Here is a 22146-nt window from a genome sequence, read left to right as displayed (position 1 = left end):
TATTTTTGCAGACCAATTGGTCCACATCAAAACAGTAACATGTCCGATTTTCATCCAAATTGCAGATCAAACTTAAATCCAATCTATGGGTCCTTAGAAGGCATCAGAGTGCTGTCCATTTTTTGTGTATGTATGGTCTGTTTTTCACTGACTTTCATAGTAGAAACCTCCATCAGTTTTTATAGCGTACTGACCAATCACTGATGAAAGCTGTGCAGTTCTTTGTTTATGAGAGAAATCACTTGTCTGAATGAGGCCTAATAATTAAGATTGTTTGTGTTTTATGAACATCAGGTATTAAAAAAAAGAAAAAAAAAAAAAAACTTACACCACACATATTTACACCCTTTATCCCTCCACCACATTACTAATCCAATTGACATTTGTGATTGACAATTCTAGGATGTGTAAACAATGGAATCAGAAAGAAAAAAACAACTTGATTTGCCCAGATTAGCATCTCTATATCAGGTCATTGGTGGCAAAAGTAAGGATTTCAAAACATTTGTGAAGAGGAAAAAAAAACAAACAAAAAAAAACAACAACCCTTAAGGGTATGTGCACACGCTGCAGATTTTGCTGCGGATCCACAGCTGCGGGTCTGCAGCGGTTTCCCATGCGTTTATAGTATAATGTAAACCTATGGGAAACGAAATCCGCAGTGCACATGCTGCGGAAAAAAACGCGCGGAAACGCAGCGGTTTACATTCCGCAGCATGTCAATTCTTTGTGCGGATTCCGCTGCGGGTTTATACCTGCTCCAATAGAAAACTGCAGGTGTAAACCCGCAGCGGAATCCGCAGGAAAAACCGCAGCCCTCACAGAAACGTGTGCACATACCCTAATACTCCAGAAATTCCCCTTTATAAACAAATTATACAATTCAGTGATAATTTAACAATTTTAGTCTAATCAATGAATATTGAGAAACTGTAATAAAAATATCCAATGTGTGCTGAGTGTTACCAATAGTAAATGCAGTGATAGAGTAAATTATCACGGTATACCCTCACAGGCAATACCTGTATAAATCACCAAACAACAACATTTGTGCTGAGTGTTTGTCAGGATCAAGATTTGGTTTCGCAATAGTTATTAATAAATTTAATTTTAATTTAAAATTTGTATAGACATAATTTGACTTTAAAACTGAAAACTATGAAGAGCAGGTGAAGATTCTAGGAAAAGCTATGTTGTGTTCTCTGTTCTAAGGTGCATAGTAAGGCCGGGTTCACATCGAGTTTTACTCTGTCAGTGGCTTCGTTGGGGCTTTTGTATGAATGGAAATGGGATTTAGACGAGGCCGACTACATCTTGGAGCTAGTCTCAAGTAGGTAGATACGGACAGAAATTATGTCCGACAGAGCACACAGTCACTCCGACTACATTACAATCAATGGCCCAGTCGGCACAAATGTCCAACTTACGTTTTCTATGACTTCAGACAAGCTCTGAAGGAACAAGACGTGAATGAAAAATGGAATATTAACGTCGCCTAATTATGCTGACAATCACTTCTGAATCACCCATTAAAGATATTTTTACCATTTTGTTGCTCGATTTGTTGGTCAAATAATTTTCTCACATGCTAAAATCATAGCTTCCATTCAACAAGCCCATGATGTTGAAATGATGTTTTGCTATGGCTACTGTCAGGTGTAGAGACCCCATTGGCATTAATGAGGTTTATCAAACTTCATGAATAGCACTGGAAACTAAAGTGTTCTTGCAATTAATTACTGAATGGATCTTGGAAACCATGATGAAATCCAAAAAAGTGCAAACAGAGCTTTCGTTATATCTTACTCTGGGGAAAAAGTGGTGATGGCCAGTATGGCGCCAATTAGAACCCTATAGGTTACAGTCCAGATTTCATACCATAGAGAACAGCAAATCTACTGCTATATAGGGAAAGTAAGAAAGTAAGCAAAAAAAATTACATAACAGGACTCCTAAAAGCTGGTTGATATTAACTATAAGAATTAAAACATGGAGAACAAAGATATTACACAGCGACACCAGAAAAGAATATTTAACAATCTGTCAAGAGGACATAATACATGGAAATGCACTTGAATGAGGGAAAAGCATATAGACGCTAATGCAGAAGTATAAATCTGGTATCTTCATCAGCGAGCACAAGTTAATGCTCATGTCTCCATGCTGGCTCCCCCTGCTGCTGCACTGCACTCTCGCCACTCCGCTCACCTATGAAATAACAGAACATATAATACTTAGTTATGTCAATATCATGTTGTGCGGATTGATAACAGGCTGAGGTTTATTAGAGCAGATCTTAACCCCTTCATGACCCCACCTATTTTGAACTTAATGACCTGGCCATTTTTTGCAATTCTGACCAGTGTACCTTTATGAGGTAATAATTTAGGAAAGCTTCAACGGATCCTAGCGATTCTAAGAATGTTTTTTCGTGACATATTGGGCTTCATGTTCGAGGTAAATTTAGGTTGATAATTTTTGCATTTATTTGTGAAAAAAATGCTAAAATTTCCAATTTTCAAATTTTGAATTTTTATTCTGTTAAACCAGAGAGTTATGTGACACAAAACATGTCTACTTAACATCAGCACAATTTTGGAAACAATTTTTTTTTAGGAAGTTATAAGGTTTAAATGTTGACCAGCGATTTCTCATTTTTACAAAACCATTTTTTTTTAGGAAGTTATAAGGTTTAAATGTTGACCAGCGATTTCTCATTTTTACAAAACCATTTTTTTTTAGGGATTAAATTACATTTGAAGTGACTTTGGGGGTCAATATGACAGAAAATACCCAAATAAATATCTAAAAAGTGCACCCCTCAAGCTGATCAAAATCACATTCAAAAAGTTTATTAACCTTTCAGGTGTTCACAGCAGCGGAAGCAACATGGAAGGAAAAAATGAACATTTAACTTTTTAATCACAAAAATGATATTTTAGCAACAATTTTTTTTTATTTTCCCAAGGGTAAAAAGAGAAAGTGGACCCCAAAAGTTTTTGTCCAATTTGTCCCGAGTACGCTGAAACCCCATATGTGGGGGGAAACCACTGTTTGGGCGCACGGCAAGGCTTGGAAGAGAAGGAGCACCATTTGACTTTTTGAATGGAAAATTAGCTCCAATCGAGTTAGTGGACATCATGTCACGTTTGGAAAGCCCCTGTATGCCTAAACTTTGGAGCTCCCCCACAAGTGACCCCATTTTGGAAACTAGACTGCCGAAGCAACTTATCTAGATGCATAGTGAGCACTTTGAACCCCAGATGCTTCACAAATTGATCCATAACAATGAAAAAGTACTTTTTTTTTTCACCCAAATTTTCTTTTAGCCTCATTTTTTTCATTATCACATGGGCAACAGGATAAAATGGATCCTAAAATTTGTTGAGCAATTTCTTCTGAGTACACAGATACCTCATATGTGGTCATAAACCACTGTTTGGGCACACGGCAGGGCTCGGAAGGGAAGGAGCGCCATTTGACTTTTTGAATGGAAAATTAGCTCCAATCATTAGCGGACAACATGTCGCGTATGGAGAGCCCCTGTGTGCCTAAACATTAGAGCTCGCCCAAAAGTGACCCCATTTTGGAAACTAGGCCTGCCAGGGAACTTATCTAGATGTGTGGTGAGCACTTTGAACCCCCAAGTGCTTCACAGAAGTTTATAACGCAGAGCCGTGAAAATAAAAAAATCTTTTTTTCCCTTCAAAAAATGATTTTTTAGCCCACAATTTTATATTTTCACAAGGGTAACAGGAGAAATTAGACCCCAAAAGTTGTTGTCCAGTTTGTCCTGAGTACGCTGATACCTTATATGTGAAGGGGAACCACTGTTTGAGCACACATCGGGGCTCGGAAGGGAAGTAGTGACGTTTTGAAATGCAGACTTTGATGGAATGGTCTGCGGCCGTCATGTTACGTTTGCAGAGCCCCTGATGTGCCTAAACATTAGAAACCCCCCCACAAGTGACCCCATTTTAGAAACTAGACCCCTAAAGGAACTTATCTATACGTGTGGTGAGTACTTTGAACCCCCAAGTGCTTCATAGAATTTTTATAACGCAGAGCTGTGAATATAAAAAATAATTTTTTTCCACAAAAATAATTTTTTAGGCCCCAATTGTTTTTTTTCCCAAGGGTAACAGGAGAAAATAGACCCCCAAAGTTGTTTTGCAATTTTTCCTGAGTACGCTGATGCCCCATATGTTGGGGTAAAGCACTGTTTGGGCGCACGTCGGGGCTCGGATGGGAGGGAGCAGTGTTTGACTTTTTGAACGCAGGATTGGCTGGAATCAATGGTGGCGCCATGTCACGTTTGGAGAGCCCCTGATGTACCGAAACAGTGGAAACTCCTCAATTCTAACTCCAACACTAACCCCAACACACACTTAACCCTAATCCCAACCCTAACCATAATCACAAGCCTAACCCCAATGCACCCCTAACCACAACACACCCCTAACCCTAATCAAAACCCTAACCACGAGCCTAACACTAACCCCAACACACCCCTAACCCCAATTCCAACCCTAACCCCAATTCCAACCCTAACCCCAATTCCAACCCCAATTCCAACCATAACCCCAATTCCAACCCTAACCCCAATTCCAACCCCAATTCCAACCCCAACCCCAATTCCAACCCTAACCCCAATTCCAACCCTAACCCTAATTCCAACCCTAACCCTAGTGGAAAAACACCAAGGATACTTACCAGTAGCCGGTTTTTCCGGAGCCCATGACAGCACACCTGAGAGAGGGATCCGCCCAGCCAGGACAGGAAACCTACTGAAAATAAAAGGGCGGCACCTCTCCCTCGCTTCAGTTGGTTTTCAGAGCATGAGACGTCCCCCTGGGTAGTTCACATTGCAAACTATCACCACATCATATTAATAAAACAAAAAAAACACCCAGCTAAAGTGCACACCAAAGGGTGAAAAAAGGGAAATATAGGTGCTGTCATGGGCTCTGGAAAAATAAGCTACCGGTAAGTAACTTGGTGTTTTCCCTTCCCCCATGAAAGCACACCTGAGAGATTTTTGGAGAAAAACACCTTAGGGAAGGACCACCGCTTGCAGCACCTTTCTGCCAAAGGCAAGATCAGCCGAGGAGGACAGATTCAGTCGGTAATGTTTAAAGAAGGTTGACTGTGAGGACCAGGTAGCGGCCTTACATATCTGATCAATCGATACCTCCACTTTTTCTGCCCAGGAAGTAGCCACAGCTCTGGTGGAGTGAGCCTTGATGACTTCAGGGATCAGAGCGCCACATGCAGCATAGGACAAGCTAATGGCCTCTATAATCCATCTGGCAATGGTACTTTTGGATACCCCATATTCCTTCCTGCTACCCTGGAAAGCTACAAATAGGGACTGATCCTTCCTCCACTGACTGGTCATGGATATGTACTGTAACATGGACCTTCTTACATCTAATGTATGAAACTTTTCTTCCCCTTGATTCCTAGGATTATCACAAAATGAGGATAATACAATTTCCTGACTCCTATGGAAATTAAGAACTACTTTAGGTAGATAGGCCAGATCTGGTCTTAGAACTACCCTGTCCTCAAACATCTGAGTGTATGAGGGCATATAGACAGGGCTTGCAAGTCGCTCACCCTACGGGCTGATGTTAAAGCTACCAGTAACACTGTTTTAAGAGTGAGAAGCTTTGCTGACAATTCTTGTAAAGGTTCAAATGGACTCCTAGTTAGAGCTTCTAAAATCAGATTCAAATCCCAGGGGGGAACTTTCTGAATTACCACTGGTCTAGATCTACTACATGATTTAATAAAGCAGGTCACCCACCTAGTGGAGGCTAAATTACAATTTTATACAGTGGGGCAAAAACGTATTTAATCAGTCAGCAATAGTGCAAGTTCCACCACTTAAAAAGATGAGAGGCGTCTGTAATTTACATCATAGGTAGACCTCAACTATGGGAGACAAACTGAGAAAAAAAAATCCAGAAAATCACATTGTCTGTTTTTTTAACATTTTATTTGCATATTATGGTGGAAAATAAGTATTTGGTCAGAAACAAAATTTCATCTCAATACTTTGTAATATATCCTTTGTTGGCAATGACAGAGGTCAAACGTTTTCTGTAAGTCTTCACAAGGTTGCCACACACTTGTTGGTATGTTGGCCCATTCCTCCATGCAGATCTCCTCTAGAGCAGTGATGTTTTTGGCTTTTCGCTTGGCAACACGGACTTTCAACTCCCTCCAAAGGTTTTCTATAGGGTTGAGATCTGGAGACTGGCTAGGCCACTCCAGGACCTTAAAATGCTTCTTACGAAGCCACTCCTTCGTTGCCCTGGCGGTGTGCTTTGGATCATTGTCATGTTGAAAGACCCAGCCACGTTTCATCTTCAATGCCCTTGCTGATGGAAGGAGGTTTGCATTCAAAATCTCACGATACATGGCCCCATTCATTCTTTCATGTACCCGGATCAGTCGTCCTGGCCCCTTTGCAGAGAAACAGCCCCAAAGCATGATGTTTCCACCACCATGCTTTACAGTAGGTATGGTGTTTGATGGATGCAACTCCGTATTCTTTTTCCTCCAAACACGACAAGTTGTGTTTCTACCAAACAGTTCCAGTTTGGTTTCATCAGACCATAGGACATTCTCCCAAAACTCCTCTGGATCATCCAAATGCTCTCTAGCAAACTTCAGACGGGCCCGGATATGTACTGGCTTAAGCAGTGGGACACGTCTGGCACTGCAGGATCTGAGTCCATGGTGGCGTAGTGTGTTACTTATGGTAGGCCTTGTTACATTGGTCCCAGCTCTCTGCAGTTCATTCACTAGGTCCTCCCGTGTGGTTCTGGGATTTTTGCTCACCGTTCTTGTGATCATTCTGACCCCACGGGGTGGGATTTTGCGTGGAGCCCCAGATCGAGGGAGATTATCAGTGGTCTTGTATGTCTTCCATTTTCTAATTATTGCTCCCACTGTTGATTTCTTCACTCCAAGCTGGTTGGCTATTGCAGATTCAGTCTTCCCAGCCTGGTGCAGGGCTACAATTTTGTTTCTGGTGTCCTTTGACAGCTCTTTGGTCTTCACCATAGTGGAGTTTGGAGTCAGACTGTTTGAGGGTGTGCACAGGTGTCTTTTTATACTGATAACAAGTTTAAACAGGTGCCATTACTACAGGTAATGAGTGGAGGAAAGAGGAGACTCTTAAAGAAGAAGTTACGGGTCTGTGAGAGCCAGAAATCTTGATTGTTTGTTTCTGACCAAATACTTATTTTCCACCATAATATGCAAATAAAATGTTAAAAAAAACAGACAATGTGATTTTCTGGATTTTTTTTTCTCAGTTTGTCTCCCATAGTTGAGGTCTACCTATGATGTAAATTACAGACGCCTCTCATCTTTTTAAGTGGTGGAACTTGCACTATTGCTGACTGACTAAATACTTTTTTGCCCCACTGTAAGGCTCCTAAAGCCAACACTTGTACTTAGAGTTTCTACAAACAGGTTTACACCTAGGGTTGGCAACCAATACACTCAAACACAGCACCCACAGGAGCCTCGTCCCCCAAAGGTTGCCCCAAAAAATTCCAGAAACCTCTTCAATGTGATCACTTTTCTACTTTCAAACAGGGTGGAGACTAGCGCTGGTGAGAATCCCTGCTGACTCAATAATGCCCTCTCAAATTCCAGGCTGCTAGATGGACACCCTTCACTTGAGAGTGGCATACTAGTCCCTGGGCAAGCAGGTCCGGAAGCTCTGCTAGAATCCATGTATCGGTTACTGACATCCGTCTTAAGAAGGAGAACCATGGTCTTTTCAGCCAAGAAGGAACAATAAGAATTACCCTCGCTTGCTCCATTCTGATCTTTCTTACTACTATCGGAATCATAGCTATTGGTGGAAACACGTAAGCAATGCTGAACTTCCACAGTATTTGAAGGGCATCACCGCAACTGGCTTCTCTCTCGGATCTAACGAGCAGAAGCTCTCCACCTTTTTGTTGTGAAGAGTGGCAAATAAGTCTATTACCGGTTTGCCCCAGACCTGCACATCTGTTGAAATACCCGGGAATTCAATGACCATTCTCCCTGTTTTAACCTTTTGAGACATCGGTAGTCTGCTTTTGTGTTTTTTCGACACCCTTTATGTGGAAAGCTGTGAGGGATAGTAGGTGATGTTCTGCTAACTGGAGGACAGATGTTGCCCCCATAATGGAAAAAGACCTTGTTCCCCCTTGGTGGTTGATATAAGCCACCACTGCATAATTGTCCGATATGATTCTGGTATGACGACCCTGAAGGATAGGGAGGAAATGTTTTAAGGCTCTTTCGACAGCCCATAACTCTCATATTTGTCGTCTGATCTCTTTCTGGCCGGGACCAGGACCCCTGTATCGAGAGGGTACCTAGATGTGCACCCTATCCCGTACCACTTGCATCTGTCATGATCACATCCTCTATCAGAGTTAACAACTGAACCCCCTACGCCAAATTATCCCTTATAGTCCTCCAGATTAGGGAATCCCTCATGCCCACTGAAAGGTGTACTTTTCCCTCTAAATGCCCTTTTAACAATTTTTGTGTTGACAGGACCTCCCACTGTAATTGTCTCAAGTGAAATTGTGCCCATCTCACAGCGGGTATACAGGATGTTAGTGATCCTAGCAGGGACATTGCTTTTCTTAGCATCATTACAGGCTGCTGTATTGCCAACTCCACAAGACTGTGTATTTTGATTATTTTGTTCTCCGGTAGGAGACAGAGCTTGTGCCTGGAGTCCAGAACCAACCCGAGGAAGGATTGAACTTTTTCTGGTGTTAAATGTCATCAAAACAAGGTTATTTTCCAACCCAATACTATTTAGGACAAACAGGAGAAGTGACTGCGACCGAAACAGTGATCTACTGACCTCCCTATTATAAGGAAGTCGTCTAGGTATGGGACTATAACTGTCTCAAGAACGGAGGAAAGACATGACTTCTGACATTAACTTGGTGAATATTCTTGGCGCTATAGAAAGACCGAATGGGAAGCCTGCATACTGGTAGTGTCTGAGTCGTCCTTGGACATATACTGCTACCCTCAGGAATTTTTGATAGTCCAAATGGATTGGGACATGATAATAAGCATCTTTTAAGTCTATAGCCGCCATGAAGCAGTTAGGGAACAAAATTTTTATCGCTGTATTTACCGACTCCATTTTGAAGGAGCAATTTACTACTGACCGATTTAGTTTTCTCAAGTTGACAATAGTCCTTAGTGAACCATCTGGTTCTGTATCAAAAAGAGGGGAATAAAACCCTCTTCCTTCCTCTTCCTTCGAGACTTCTACAAGAACCCGTTTTAGCACTAGCTCCAATACCTCCGCTTCCAAGGCTAGTTGTTCTTTTGGGAATTTTCTGTGGGGTGTCAAAACAAAAGTCTGTCGAGGTGGACGAATAAAGTCTATTTTTAGGCCGTCTCTGATGACACTCAATACCCAATGACTGGGGGAGATATTTATCCAGGCAGGGAAAAAGAAAGAGTCTTCCCCCTACCTCTGGCCTGGCGTCATTGGGAGGGCTTTTTTGATTATGTAGAGGGTCCCTTAAACATGTTCCCAGATCCTTTTCGGTCTCTGAAATCCTAGTTCCTTCTATCTCCTGGGGGGCGGCCTCTATTAAATTTTCCCCTCCGAAAAGAAGGTCTTCTAATATCCACTGGAAGGCGAGGAAACCCCTTTTTTCCTATCCTCTGCTTTCTCTAAAAATATCCTCCAGCTTCTAACCAAAGAGGAATTGGCCGTCACATGGGATGGAACAAAGTCTATTTTTTGAAGGCAAGTCGCCCGGGCACCCCTTTAACCATAAAGCGTGCCTAGCCCCATTAGATAAGCCTGCCGCCCTAGCTGCCAGTCTTACGGAGTCTACTGAGTAATCCGCTAGGAAGCCTGCAGCGCCTTTTACCAGTGTCATATTGGCTAGGACCTCTTCTCTTGGTACTTTAGTTTTCAACTGATCCTCTATCTGTTGCAGCCAGACTATAAGGGAGCGGTCAATACATGTTCCGGCTATTGCAGGTTTCAGACCCCCCGCGGCCGCCTCCCAGGTGTGTCTTAAGAACTCACCCGCCTTTTTGACCAATGGGTCCCTTAACATGCACGAGTCCTCTAAGGGTAGGGATGACTTTTTAGATGACCTGGCTACCGCACCATCAATTTTATGGACTTTATCCCACACCTCTGCATCTTTTTCCCCGAAGGGATACAGTCTTTTAGACCAGAGGTCCCCAACTCCAGTCCTCAAGGCCCACCAACAGGTCATGTTTTCAGGATTTCCTTTGCATTGCACAGGTGATGCAATTATTACCTGGGCAAGACTAAGGAAATCTTGAAAACATGACATGTTGGTGGGCCTTGAGGACTGGAGTTGGGGACCCCTGTTTTAGACGATGAGGGGAGGCTACCAGATTTCTCAGGCTTCTTCCACTCCTTCTCTATAAGGGCCTTCTCCCTAGCGTTGACTGGGAATGTACGCTTCCTTTTCTCTTCCAAACATAACATCCTCTAAGGACCTAGTCACTTTCTCGTCTTTTGTATCCCGGCCAGCATTCGTGCCATCGGCACCGCTATCTTGGATCCGGCGCGCAGCACTGAAGTCACACAGGCACGCCCATTCCCAGCGTGCCCTGCGTGTAGCGCCGTCCGTGCACCCAGAAATCAGGCCACAGAGCTGAAGGCCGCCGGCAAAGAAGGGAGAGCGGTGCAGCAGCTGCAGAAGAGCCCCAGGACCCAGTACTGCGCTGAACCAATGCCTGCATGTGCGCTAAGCCCACCGGACCTGTGAATGGCGCTTCCACAACCTGAAGGCTGACATACAGGCGCTCTACCTGCTCTTCCAGTGCCGGGACAGGAGTGGGTGAGTGGATCATCCATCTTCAAAAAACCACCGTGATTTCAGCACTAGGGTTCCAGTCAGGACATAAACCCAACTGAAGCGAGGGAGAGGTACCGCCCTTTTATTTTCAGTAGGTTTCCTGTCCTGGCTGGGCAGATCCCTCTCTCAGGTGTGCTGTCATGGGGGAAGGGAAAATTAAAATGAATACAATTTTCTTTATTTCATTATTTTCCCTACCTACGGGGGTGATAAAGGGGGGATTTATTTACTATTTTATTTTGATCGCTGTGATAGGGTCTATCACAGTGATCAAAATGTACCTGGAATGAATGAATGAGTGAATGAATCTGCCAGCCGATTCGGCGGGCGCACTGCGCATGCGCCCGCCATTTTGGAAGATGGCGGCACCCATAAGGGAAGACGGACAGACAATGGGACACCGGGACTCGGGATATAACGGGGACGGGAAAGCGGACAGCGGGGGGAGCAGAGGACAGAACGGAGGGGAGAGGAGGACAGCGGAGGACAGGACTGAGGGGAGGAAAGACTGACAGCGGGGGCAGATCCCAGTCTCCAGCCATGGCCGATGATATTGCAGCATCAGCCGTGACCGATGATATTGCAGCATCGGCCATGGCCTGATTGTAATATTTCACCAAGTTTCATTGGTGAAATATGACAATCGCTCTGATTGGCTGTTTCACTTTCAACAGCCAATCAAAGCGATTGTAGCCACGGGGGGCAAAGCCAATCACGTTCCCCTGTACCTGCAGGTCGGGTGACATTTGAGTTAACCCGTTCACCCGACCTTCAGGAACGCGATCCCACCATGATGTCACATAGGTGTCACAGGTCGGATTGGCACAGACTTTCATGACGCCTACGTGGCGTCACAGGTAGGGAAGGGCTTAAGAGAGATAAAAGGGAAAGTTAAAACGTCGCCCTCAGAAAAAACATGGGAAGAGTGCCCCATGACTTGGTTTGTAGGGCAAGCAAGGGTTAAAATGAATATGGTTAGAAGCCCGGGGCTCAGAAGGGTCAACAGTTCAGAGGGCTTGGACAGTAAAGGGGGGGATGTTTACAGTGGAGCAGTGTTTGTCTGAGAAAGGGTAAGGGCTAGCAATCGGCACGAGGTACCAAGAGCAAAGGTCTTGCCCTTTAATTTAGGGGTTCAAGTCAGGTAAAAATATCAAAAGTGTTGGATGATGTGGTCATTGGGTCATTTCGGCGAGCAATGGGGAGGGGGTTCTTGGAGTTGCTGGCAAAATTGTCAGGGAGGGATTGTACATCAGGTAGATGGTAACCTCCCCTTCATGTTTGGATTTTGGTTAATTGCCTGGCGGATTTTGTGGCTCTACAGGGTGGGGGCCCCCGAGAGTCGGTGTTATGGAAAAGATTTTCCGACAACAAAGGCGCCCCCGAGCCTGTGGTTGCGGATTGGGGTAATGCCTATCTGTTAATCATTATTTACTGGTTTCCGCCAGGTTTTGGAGCTCTAAGAAACTCCTTACAAAAAGTTATTTATTGTAATGTCTGTTAATAAAAGCACGATTTGGCCAATTTATCCAAAGAAAAAGGTGTACGAGTGTTCACTTGGGATGAAGGGGTGTTTCGTGGGAGCGGGAGCAGGGCTGTTAAAGGGTGGAGTTGTTATTGAAGGGAGTTAGTTGGAAGGAAGCTTCGAGAATACCGCAGTCAAGTGTTCGGTTAACCCAAAATATTTTACTACAGCTAGAGAAATAAAGCTTGAAATCCATCACTATAGATGCTGACAGAGCTTTGGCTCACCGGTAGCCATTGTTCCCCTAAGAAAAATACTCTACAGTACATCAAATGGCATCAGGAACAGTAAATGTATGCTCTAGATTCTCTTTACTTACAAGCTGGTGGGTCATTAACACTCATATTTCCAAAGAGTTCTGTCAGTTCAGATTCATTCAGATCTTCGAGGTCATCTGCTTGGAAGCCACGAACACCACCTTTATCAGTGCAAAACTTTAGAAACCTGATTAAGATTAGAGAATATTAACAAGGAGTTCATAAAAGTGGGTTCCGTCATTGTTAACCATCAACAGATTTGTGCCTGTTCTTTCCAAGAGATATATTTTTAGGTTTACGTCTGGGTCTACTTGGCAACTTTGGCTAAGACACACACTGTGTAACTTGGGTTGCACAATGCCACTCCTACACAGTGTAATCAAAGTGAGTGTGGCCGCGCTGCAACCGGCAGGTAGCCATAACTGCAACATGCAAGTCGCAAAAAACAAATACGGTAATTTGATTTTTTTGTGGTTTGCGCATCATAACATGACCATATTAGTTTCTACTATATTGCTGGTTAGTAGAATATTTGAGCAATCTTTGGCCACAGTAAACATCGCGCTGCCAAAGTAACTATGTAGTCCCAGCCTTCTGGCCTAAAAATTCAACACAAGAGTCACATGGACAACATGATAGTGCTGGAGAGCACCACCTTTACCCTCAAAACAGCAAGGACTCACCCGATTTGATACATCATAGAATCATAGAATATTCGAGTTGGAACTGACCTTCAAAGATGTCCAACCCCCTGCTCAGTGCAGGATTCTGTCCAGCCTCTATGTCTATATACTAGAAACTTTCTACAGACCAGTTGCATGATACCGTTGTCGGTAAGGTCCTTGCAACAGGACATTTATTAAGGTTTTCCCAGAAATGGGAGGGGAAAAAAAAACATTCTGGAACGTAATTTTTCACCCTTTATTTTTTTTTAGTATTTACTCAATCCTCTTCAAGTTTGCTTTCTTCTCTGAGGATAGATATCAACTTCTCCCTTTAGCCAGGAAGTACTGTATATGCACCTCCTACGGTTACATTGCAGTTAGCTTCTGCGAACATCTCATCTCATCTCCCTCCTCAGAATTGTGGAGAAAATTGCTCCCGAAGAAGCATTGCGAAACGCGCGTCGGGGCAGAGGGACGCCGAGGTATCTCCACAGGCTGATTGCAAGGTAACCATTTAACCGCTATTAGTCATTGTAGCACCTATATTATCAGCGTCACACGCTCAGGTAGTGTCAGCATAGAGGGTACAATTACTCTATTTTATTTATTAAGTGTACTAGTATCATTTGCCCTATTGCTCACATCGCTGCAAGGTTATGAATATATACATATGTTTGTGCTTCGGTGATGACTTGTAGTGACGGATTGTGAGTCCATATGCATACTATATATCAGCCCTATTGTTAGTGAGATTACCTATGGCAGTATTGTCCCTTGTTTGTGGATCTTGTACTCTTTACATGCAGTTATAGATATTTTGTAAAAACATTTTTATGGAAATGGTTATCCTAATAAAATATTGTTTTTTATATTAGTACCATAGTGGGGATCATTTATTTATTGATCACACTACATGTGATATAAGCTATGGAACATGTCAGCTCACAACTGAGGGTGGACCTACCCAATAATCACAGGAAGTCAGCATAGGACACCATTACGCATGAAAAGGATGTACAGTTTTGCAAATACACTACATTTTTTACCGGATATTTATTGTAAATACACACTTTACACTTTAATGTGGTCATCCCACTAAAAGTATTCTTCAAAACTTAAAGTCCCTATCCAAGGGCCACCAGTAATGGTCAAGGTCAACTCCTAAATGCCCACATTTGGTTTTGCCAACTCTGCCACTCCTGATGTTCTGTTAAAATAGGAACAAGGCGAAAACCTTCTAATCCACCATATCCCAACACTTTATTAGATCTGCTTTATTTAGCTGGTTAAAACTGTTCTATGAATAAAGAGTTGAAAAAAATTGGTGAGACTCATTGATTCCATTGTGTCTGTAATAACACAACACACACACACATATATTATATATATGCACACAGCGCGCGTGCATGAAGGTTTGTGTGTGTATACATTTACAATAAAACACAACTTGTGTTGATGAAGAGACAACAATGCCCCAAAGTAATGGAGGCGAGCACAATAGCTTTTATGGTTGACAAGAGCACACAACATGCTGGGACTCATGTCTATGCATGTCTCTGGGAAAACGCAGCTAAGCAGTATGAATTTGATTTCCCTAATCTTTACCAAAGTTTCCCTTAACATTACTAAGCAATTCTCTCTCTACTGCATGAGCTTTCACTAATCAGCTGGGACAAAGTCACTCTGAATTCTAAATGCTGAGATGCTTGATAAAATCGTCTTTGTATACAGGCATAACCATCTGTTACTTACCGAGACCAAATTGGATCTTTCTGTAGGATGATGGCATTACCAACCATGATCAAGAGGGCCTTTGCTCTTGTTATGGACACATTAAATCTCTGATGAGACAAAAAGAACATTTACAGTTAGAAGATTTAACGGGAGGTCAAAAATGACATTATTTTCAATGAGGATGAGGAATATGAATAACTAGATTGTGGCCCGATTCTAACGCATCGGGTATTCTAGAATATGCATGTCCCCGTAGTATATGGACAATGATGATTCCAGAATTCGCGGCAGACTGTGCCCGTCGCTGATTCGTCGAGGCAACCTTTATGACATCGTCGCCATGGCAACCATTATGACATCTACGTCGATACTGTGCCCGTTGCTGATTGGTCGAGGCCTGGCGGCCTCGACCAATCAGACGCGGGATGTCTACGTCCTTTATGACATCATCGTCCCTGTGACCGTCGCTGATTGGTCGAGGCCTAGCGGCCTCGACCAATCAGAGACGTGGGATTTCTACGTCGATGCTGTGCCCGTCTCTGATTGGTCGAGGCCTGGCGGCCTCGACCAATCAGAGACGCGGGATTTCCTGGACAGACAGACAGACAGACAGAAAGACGGAAAAACCCTTAGACAATTATATATATAGACAATGGATGGATGATGAATGGTGAACAATGAATGGATGAATATGAATGATGAAGGAAGGATACGAATGTCCAATGGATGATGGGAATAATGGTTACTATGTGAGGCAGTTCCATTTTATGCTATAACATAATTTTCTTGATAAGCAAAGAAAATTGCACACATTTGAATACATGTACTTTTTACAAATATTTACAAATCTTTAAGCAGGCAGAAACATGCAGGAGGAAGAAGAACATGCCCCCAATAACAGCTTAGAGCAGGTTTCTCAGTGTGAGACACAGCAGTGTGCAATTATGTAGTTCCTAATGTAGAGCAGACATAAGTGTGATTACTAACACTTCTTCAGCTTTCATCACAGCAGCTAGTGTGAGGGAGACCTACAGCTGAGGCGACAAAGGTTTGCAATGAGAAAACTCAGCTCTGATGTACTGCTGCTCCGCCTCACACTGGCTGCTGTGATGAAAGCTGAAATGTCAATCACACTCCTCTCTGCTCCAGACACTATCCACTTCTACAGTTTGTCAGGGAGATCAATGAGAGCAGATTGTTACACATCTTGCACTGAGAAATCTGCTTTAAGCTATTTTGGGTGTGTATTTATTTACAACAACCTGCACTTCGGGACAGAAATTTCCTGAAGACCAAAAACCTCTTTGGAATTTTCTTCATTACCCCATTTTGCTCCATTTATCTTCAACACCATGCTTCTCTGCCTAGTTCATACTGTCTTCGGTAGTGGATGTAAATTGCAGGTGTAGCAAAGATTCAGACTCCAGGAGAGCTGCTGAGCTCCCCTTCCCTATGTAAGGCCGGTTTCACAGTAAAGTTTGTGTACGCAGCATAGGGCTGCGTACTTCTTACCTTCAGATGCGCATACATCCGCATCCATCCTGCCTACCTATCTTTAACATTGTGTATGCATGGACATGCGTAGTCATGCATTGTATGCGGATGTGTCCCCGTGTGATATTTTAACGTTCCCGCCGAATGTAACAAAAATAATATAAAATACCTCTGCCCGTTTCCCAGCTGCTCTGATCTCTTCAGGTCCTCTGCACAGCTCAGTACAGTGGTTGCATGATAATAACGATATGGTGCCCATTGTGCCTGTGTGCGTGTGCGCATGCGCGTGTGCGTGCGTCAGGTGATACTCCCTCCTCCATCATTGCTTTGAACTGTATCGGCATCTAGGAAGCCGATATAGTTGAGAGTGTGATGCCAGGCGGGGGGAATCGTGAGACAAATGTACTTGTGGGACCTGACTGGAATCACTCTGTGGGCCAGATTTGTCCCATAAGCCAGAGTTTGGCATACCATTTCTGCTCTAATCTAATCCATACGCACCAGGAGGTACACAGGTTTACTGCAACAGCAGTCAGAGTCCAGTGATGTTTTCTGAAAGTTATAGACTGCACAAGGATATTTAGCTGTGCCATGCATATTTATGCTTCACATCTCTTCTAACTTACCTTAGGATTTTTCAGAAATCCAAGACTAAATTCTTCATCAAAAGTTACATAATCCATGCAACTCCGCACTGTAGATATAAGGATCACCTTCCGTTCCTGGCCCTGAAACTCTTCCACAGAGCCAATCTGTTAAAAGGGACAGTGTGTAATCATCAGCATTATATCAATTCTGCCATTTTAATTCCTAACTAACAAAAAAGTTTTTCCAGAATACTGTAACCCCATATATTGTACTAGATACGAGATCTATTTGTGAAAATGGACATCTGAATTAGCCCTTATACAGATTTTGAGGAGGCATTTTTTTACGCCATGCATCATCGGGGTAAGTGATGAACAAACCCTAGAAATTAATTTTTTAACACCATTCACCGTGCTGTAAAAGTGATCGGATAGCTTTGTACCTCAAGTCAGTATGAATACAGTGATCTCAAATTACATAAAAGGCTTTTGTTGTTGGCTTTTTTTAACTTTTGCACACTATATACTTTCCAAAACAGTTTTTTTGTATCACCATATTCTTTATGATGATTAATGTAGAGGATAAGTATTGTGACAGTTTGTAGTTCAGTACCAATTATGGATATTTATTTTTTTAATTTTTTAATTTGGTTCTACTAGCATTTTTCACTTTGATTGCTGATCTCATACACTGCAATACTTCTATACTACAATGAATGAGACCTGTCAGTTTTACACAGACATGCCCTGTTAGACCCTGCTGATAGCAGGCCTAAGACGTCATTGTACCCCATGCGTTGCAACTATTGTAATTGCGACTGCGGTGTTCAGATCGGGTTAAAATGGGATCCCACTCTGTTAACCATCTAGAAACGTCCTCAGCTGGGGTCAACACTGAATTCATTTTCATCCAACTTACTTAATCCTCAGTGCCATAGAAAAAAAAAGCAGCACTGAGAATCAAGGACCCTTCTTAAGGCAGTTGGGTAAAGGAGGAAGTGAGAACTTTGCTTCCTGTTATTTGCCTATATGTCCAAAAGGCGGTGTCAGTTAAGCTGGTGCTGATTGGACGCAGGGCTTGTGTGACTGACCTAGCACTCGCGTTCCCAGGGGTAACGAGGTTGACACCGCAGAAACGGTGGCAGCATTGGAGGGGAGTATAAGTGTTTTTATTTTAAACAGGGGCAAACCTTAAGACTGAGAAGGGGTTGTCCTAGTAATGGACAGCTCAACTAAAAGTTTAGGAACACTATTTGGCATAATAAAATAGAACTAATATATTATAGGTGTTGAGGATTCAAGGATCGGTGAAATAATCGTTGCATTGTATGTAAATATGTAAAGAGAAAACGTTAAAGTTTCTATCAAATAATGGTCTAGCAATGTAACGTGTCAAAATTCATATTTTACATTTATATTGCATGAACATGTGTGGCCAAATATTGCATTTGGTTTGTGGAAATATAGATGTGCATATACAATCCTACCTTAAGATCTTTAATACCGGTAACAGCGTGGAATTCTTTACCAACTGCTTTCCGAATTTTTTCTACCTGAAGGATAAGAATTACATAATTTACAAGGAATACGATGAACTTCTTTTAGAAGAAGGTAACTGCCCACCACAATGGGAATATGGAGATGCTTAATTAGAATTTATTCAGAATATATCAGATTGACAGATCACGCAGCAGTCAATTTAGAAAATATGTAACTTTTGGGGTAAATATCCTTCAATAGACATGTCTGCAGTGGGAAATTGGGACACAGAGTCACTACAAAGACAAAGATGTGGTCAGGTAGCAGTCCGGGATCAAATGCCAGGAGGGTATGGCAAGACTAGTGAGTAAGATAAATGAATAGTCAGTGGCCATGTCCGGGGTCAGGTACCTGAAGTCAGAATGTCAGGAGCAGAAGGGATAATCCACACAAATGGTCACGACAATTCCTAGGTTCGGCAACAAGATCAGAGAATAAGACTCAATCAGGCACAGAGCTAAGCACACTCCAAACTAAGCGAAGATACAGATGACACTGGACTGCTCACTGCTAGCCAGCTAAAAATCTAGCAAAATGCCAAGGATGGGAGGCACCTGAGGAAAAGCCTGTAAGCTCGGCCAGATTCAGCAGCAGGGCTGCTCAAGTCAAAATGTTAACAGTCCAGCACACCCCCAGCATCAGATTGGATGATTGGACTGTCACTCAACTCTGACCGTCCAGCATACTCCAGATCCCATAGGGCAGCTGAGCTGTCACTCACAGCGTCCCTGGGCTGCAGTAAAGCTGAAACCTTGAAAGAAAATTAGAATGATTCAGGATTTGCAGTGGGCAAATCAGGACCAAGTATTGTGTAAAGTGAGTGGTGTGTCACAATACTTGGTCCTGGTTTGCCTCTTTGCTCTGGGGAAACCCACCTCAAATCCTGAAACATTCTAAGGGCTCGCTCACACTGGCGTATAATATGGAGGAGTGCAATGCGACAAAATCTTGCACTGCACTCTGACCAGTGTTATTCAATGAGGGAGAGCACATCTGCAATTTTTCTCCCATGCAGGTTCGGCATGGAAAATAAATAAATAAAAAAAATGTAAAAAATAAAAATAAAAATCCAAGTGCAGTCCGATATTTGCCAAGACCGGCAATGGAGTGGATGGAGAGATTAACTTCTCCTTCTCCTCACCTGTGATGTAAGATGCAATTCTTGCATGTGAGAAGATTGACTTATAGTAGCATAAGATCGGCTCACACTTGTAGCAGAGTTTGAGCAAAGTGTCATTGGCATCTTGCATTGGATGCTATACATCAATGTGACCTCGGCCTAATTTTGAGAGTATTTCCCACTGCGGACATGTCCAATGAAGGATATTTACCGGAAAAGTTACTTTTTCTCCATACTGACTGCAGTGTAATCTGTGGATATGAGATATTCAGAATAAATCTTAGTTCAGCATCTCCATATACCTTTTGGTGTGCAATTATTTTCATACATTCACTACGAATCTGGTATTCATTGGTTGGCTTCAAAAGGAAGTAGCACACTATCCAAATTCATATAGTCTCTTAAGGGTGTGCCACATACCCTGTTTGGGAGGGGTAACTGCTCATGCCTGATGAAAGGATAAGAGTCTCCTAAAAGCTAATACAGAATGTGGGGATATGGACGTTCCCCCTGAATAGTCTCTGTAGAGTCAAGTACTGCAGTCGGCCTTACTTGCTGGCACACGGGTGAATATTCATCAAATGTTGATGCCTGTGTTTTTGCCACGTGATCTTTATGTGTCAACTACATGCCACATACAATAAAAAAGTGCTAAACATTTATTGGGCTGTTATAGTAGAGGTCTTTAGGACATTGTTTCTAGCAATCTGAAGTTACCAGCTTTCAATATAAGGAATAGGCGAGTAATGTCCCTATTGAGAAAACGAAGATACTCTTCTAGAATATAAACATACATTTAAAATGATGTAAACTGTACCTGCTTTCTGTAAGGAGTAATGATGCCTATTTCTGTGGGCGAGAGCTTGGCTACACCTTTTTTTCCTTGTGTCTCTAGTAAATCGTGGAGATAAGACATCAGCACCTGTATCTCAAATACATTGAAGAAAGATGGGCTGTTGCCTTCTCGTTCATCTTTTCCCATCACATGATGGAATATGATCGGAAAGTTCTGTAAAAATTAATATTGCACAAAACGTAAACAATAAACAATGTTTGCTATATTCTAATACTTTCTCTGTTTTCTCTTTATTTGACAAAGCAGACTATTGTAACCCTTACTTGCCAACTCAATCTCCTGGGGTTTCTCAAGAACAAAACTTAATTTTAATCAATAGCTCTTGGAATAATAATAATTTTCACAATTGGATGGGTTTAAATTAAATGTTTCTGTGCGGAAATAATCTTACAGTATATATGTGTTCCTGCTATGTGTTATGTAATGATTGTGTCTGACTGTGCAGGAACATGGTCTGCTCATACCACAGGTCCTGGCTGGAGGGAAGTATACAGACATTACAGCATGGGATTGCAAATTATTCTCTCTTTGAAGCATTGAAGTAAAACATTGTTTAAAATTTGTCAGTGACATGTTTTACATCACAAAATTGCGATCCCATGCGGTAATGTCTGTATACTCTCTTTTACTCTCCCTTTCCTGCCGAGGAGCTGTGGTATGATCAGACCATGTTCCTGTACGGTCAGACTCGGCCATTACACAGTACACAGCAGGGACACATTTATAAGATAATCTCAGCACAGGAACATTTAAAAAAACAAAACATCCAATTGTGGAAATTATTATTATTCCGAGATCTATTGATAAAAATGATCTTTTTGTTTGTGGGAAAAACTCTTTAAGCAAGGCACTCCTTGGACCACGTTAAATGATCTCCTGAAAGGAAATCCCTAAAGCAGACATCATCAATAGAAACCAGTATACAGCGGTCATGCAACTATCCATAATTCACATATATCAGTGGTGGGCAATGTGGATTTGATGCTTTGAGTTATTTCGTAGAATCCATCACAGTGTAAAAAGTTATCCTAAGTAAAAGCTTCTATATAGTTAGAAAATCTTTTTTTCCCCTATTCTTTAAATAAAAAAGTAAGGCTTACCTTTTTCGGCAGCTTCTCCCAGTGGCAGTATGCATGTGTGACCATTTCATCAGCCTTGACTTGCAGCTCATTATCATAGAAAAGTTCATTAGGAACAGAGAGAATGTCAGGATGAGACCTAGTTAAAATGGATTTTATCATTACCAAGAATATACATAGGCAAAAACGAACAACATGGAAAAAGTTAAAACAGTACACAATTCCCTAACTACTTGTTGGACTATAATTTTTCCTACTTTTTTTTTTATGATGATGCCTTGTGCACAAGTCAAGACACCTAGTGCCAGAGGCAGCAAAGCAACTCCAAAACATCTTTGAACCTCCACTATATTAGACTGTAGGGTACTGTGATCTTTTCTCATTCAGTTTGCGTT

The 22146-nt window shown here is 42.3% G+C and overlaps 1 protein-coding gene across 1 annotated transcript in view; it reads right to left on the bottom strand.

The window, feature by feature from the left end:
• Positions 1–1775: 1775 nt before the first annotated feature.
• MOV10 (Mov10 RNA helicase) overlaps positions 1776–22146 on the bottom strand; it is a 154875-nt gene continuing 134504 nt past the window's right edge. Inside the window, exons 17-23 of the mRNA XM_069761738.1 lie at positions 21773–21890; positions 20634–20825; positions 18645–18710; positions 17197–17322; positions 15095–15183; positions 12740–12864; positions 1776–2208 (exon numbers count right to left, since the gene is read on the bottom strand). Of these exons, the coding sequence (XP_069617839.1) occupies positions 2144–2208; positions 12740–12864; positions 15095–15183; positions 17197–17322; positions 18645–18710; positions 20634–20825; positions 21773–21890 (781 nt within the window). The 3' untranslated portion in view covers positions 1776–2143. The remainder of the gene's footprint in view (positions 2209–12739; positions 12865–15094; positions 15184–17196; positions 17323–18644; positions 18711–20633; positions 20826–21772; positions 21891–22146) is intronic.

The sequence above is a fragment of the Ranitomeya imitator genome, chromosome 3 (assembly GCF_032444005.1).
Source record: "Ranitomeya imitator isolate aRanImi1 chromosome 3, aRanImi1.pri, whole genome shotgun sequence".
NCBI lineage: Eukaryota > Metazoa > Chordata > Amphibia > Anura > Dendrobatidae > Ranitomeya > Ranitomeya imitator.
The sequence above is the reverse complement of the archived record's forward strand: the minus strand, read 5'-3'. Positions and strand labels throughout refer to the sequence as shown.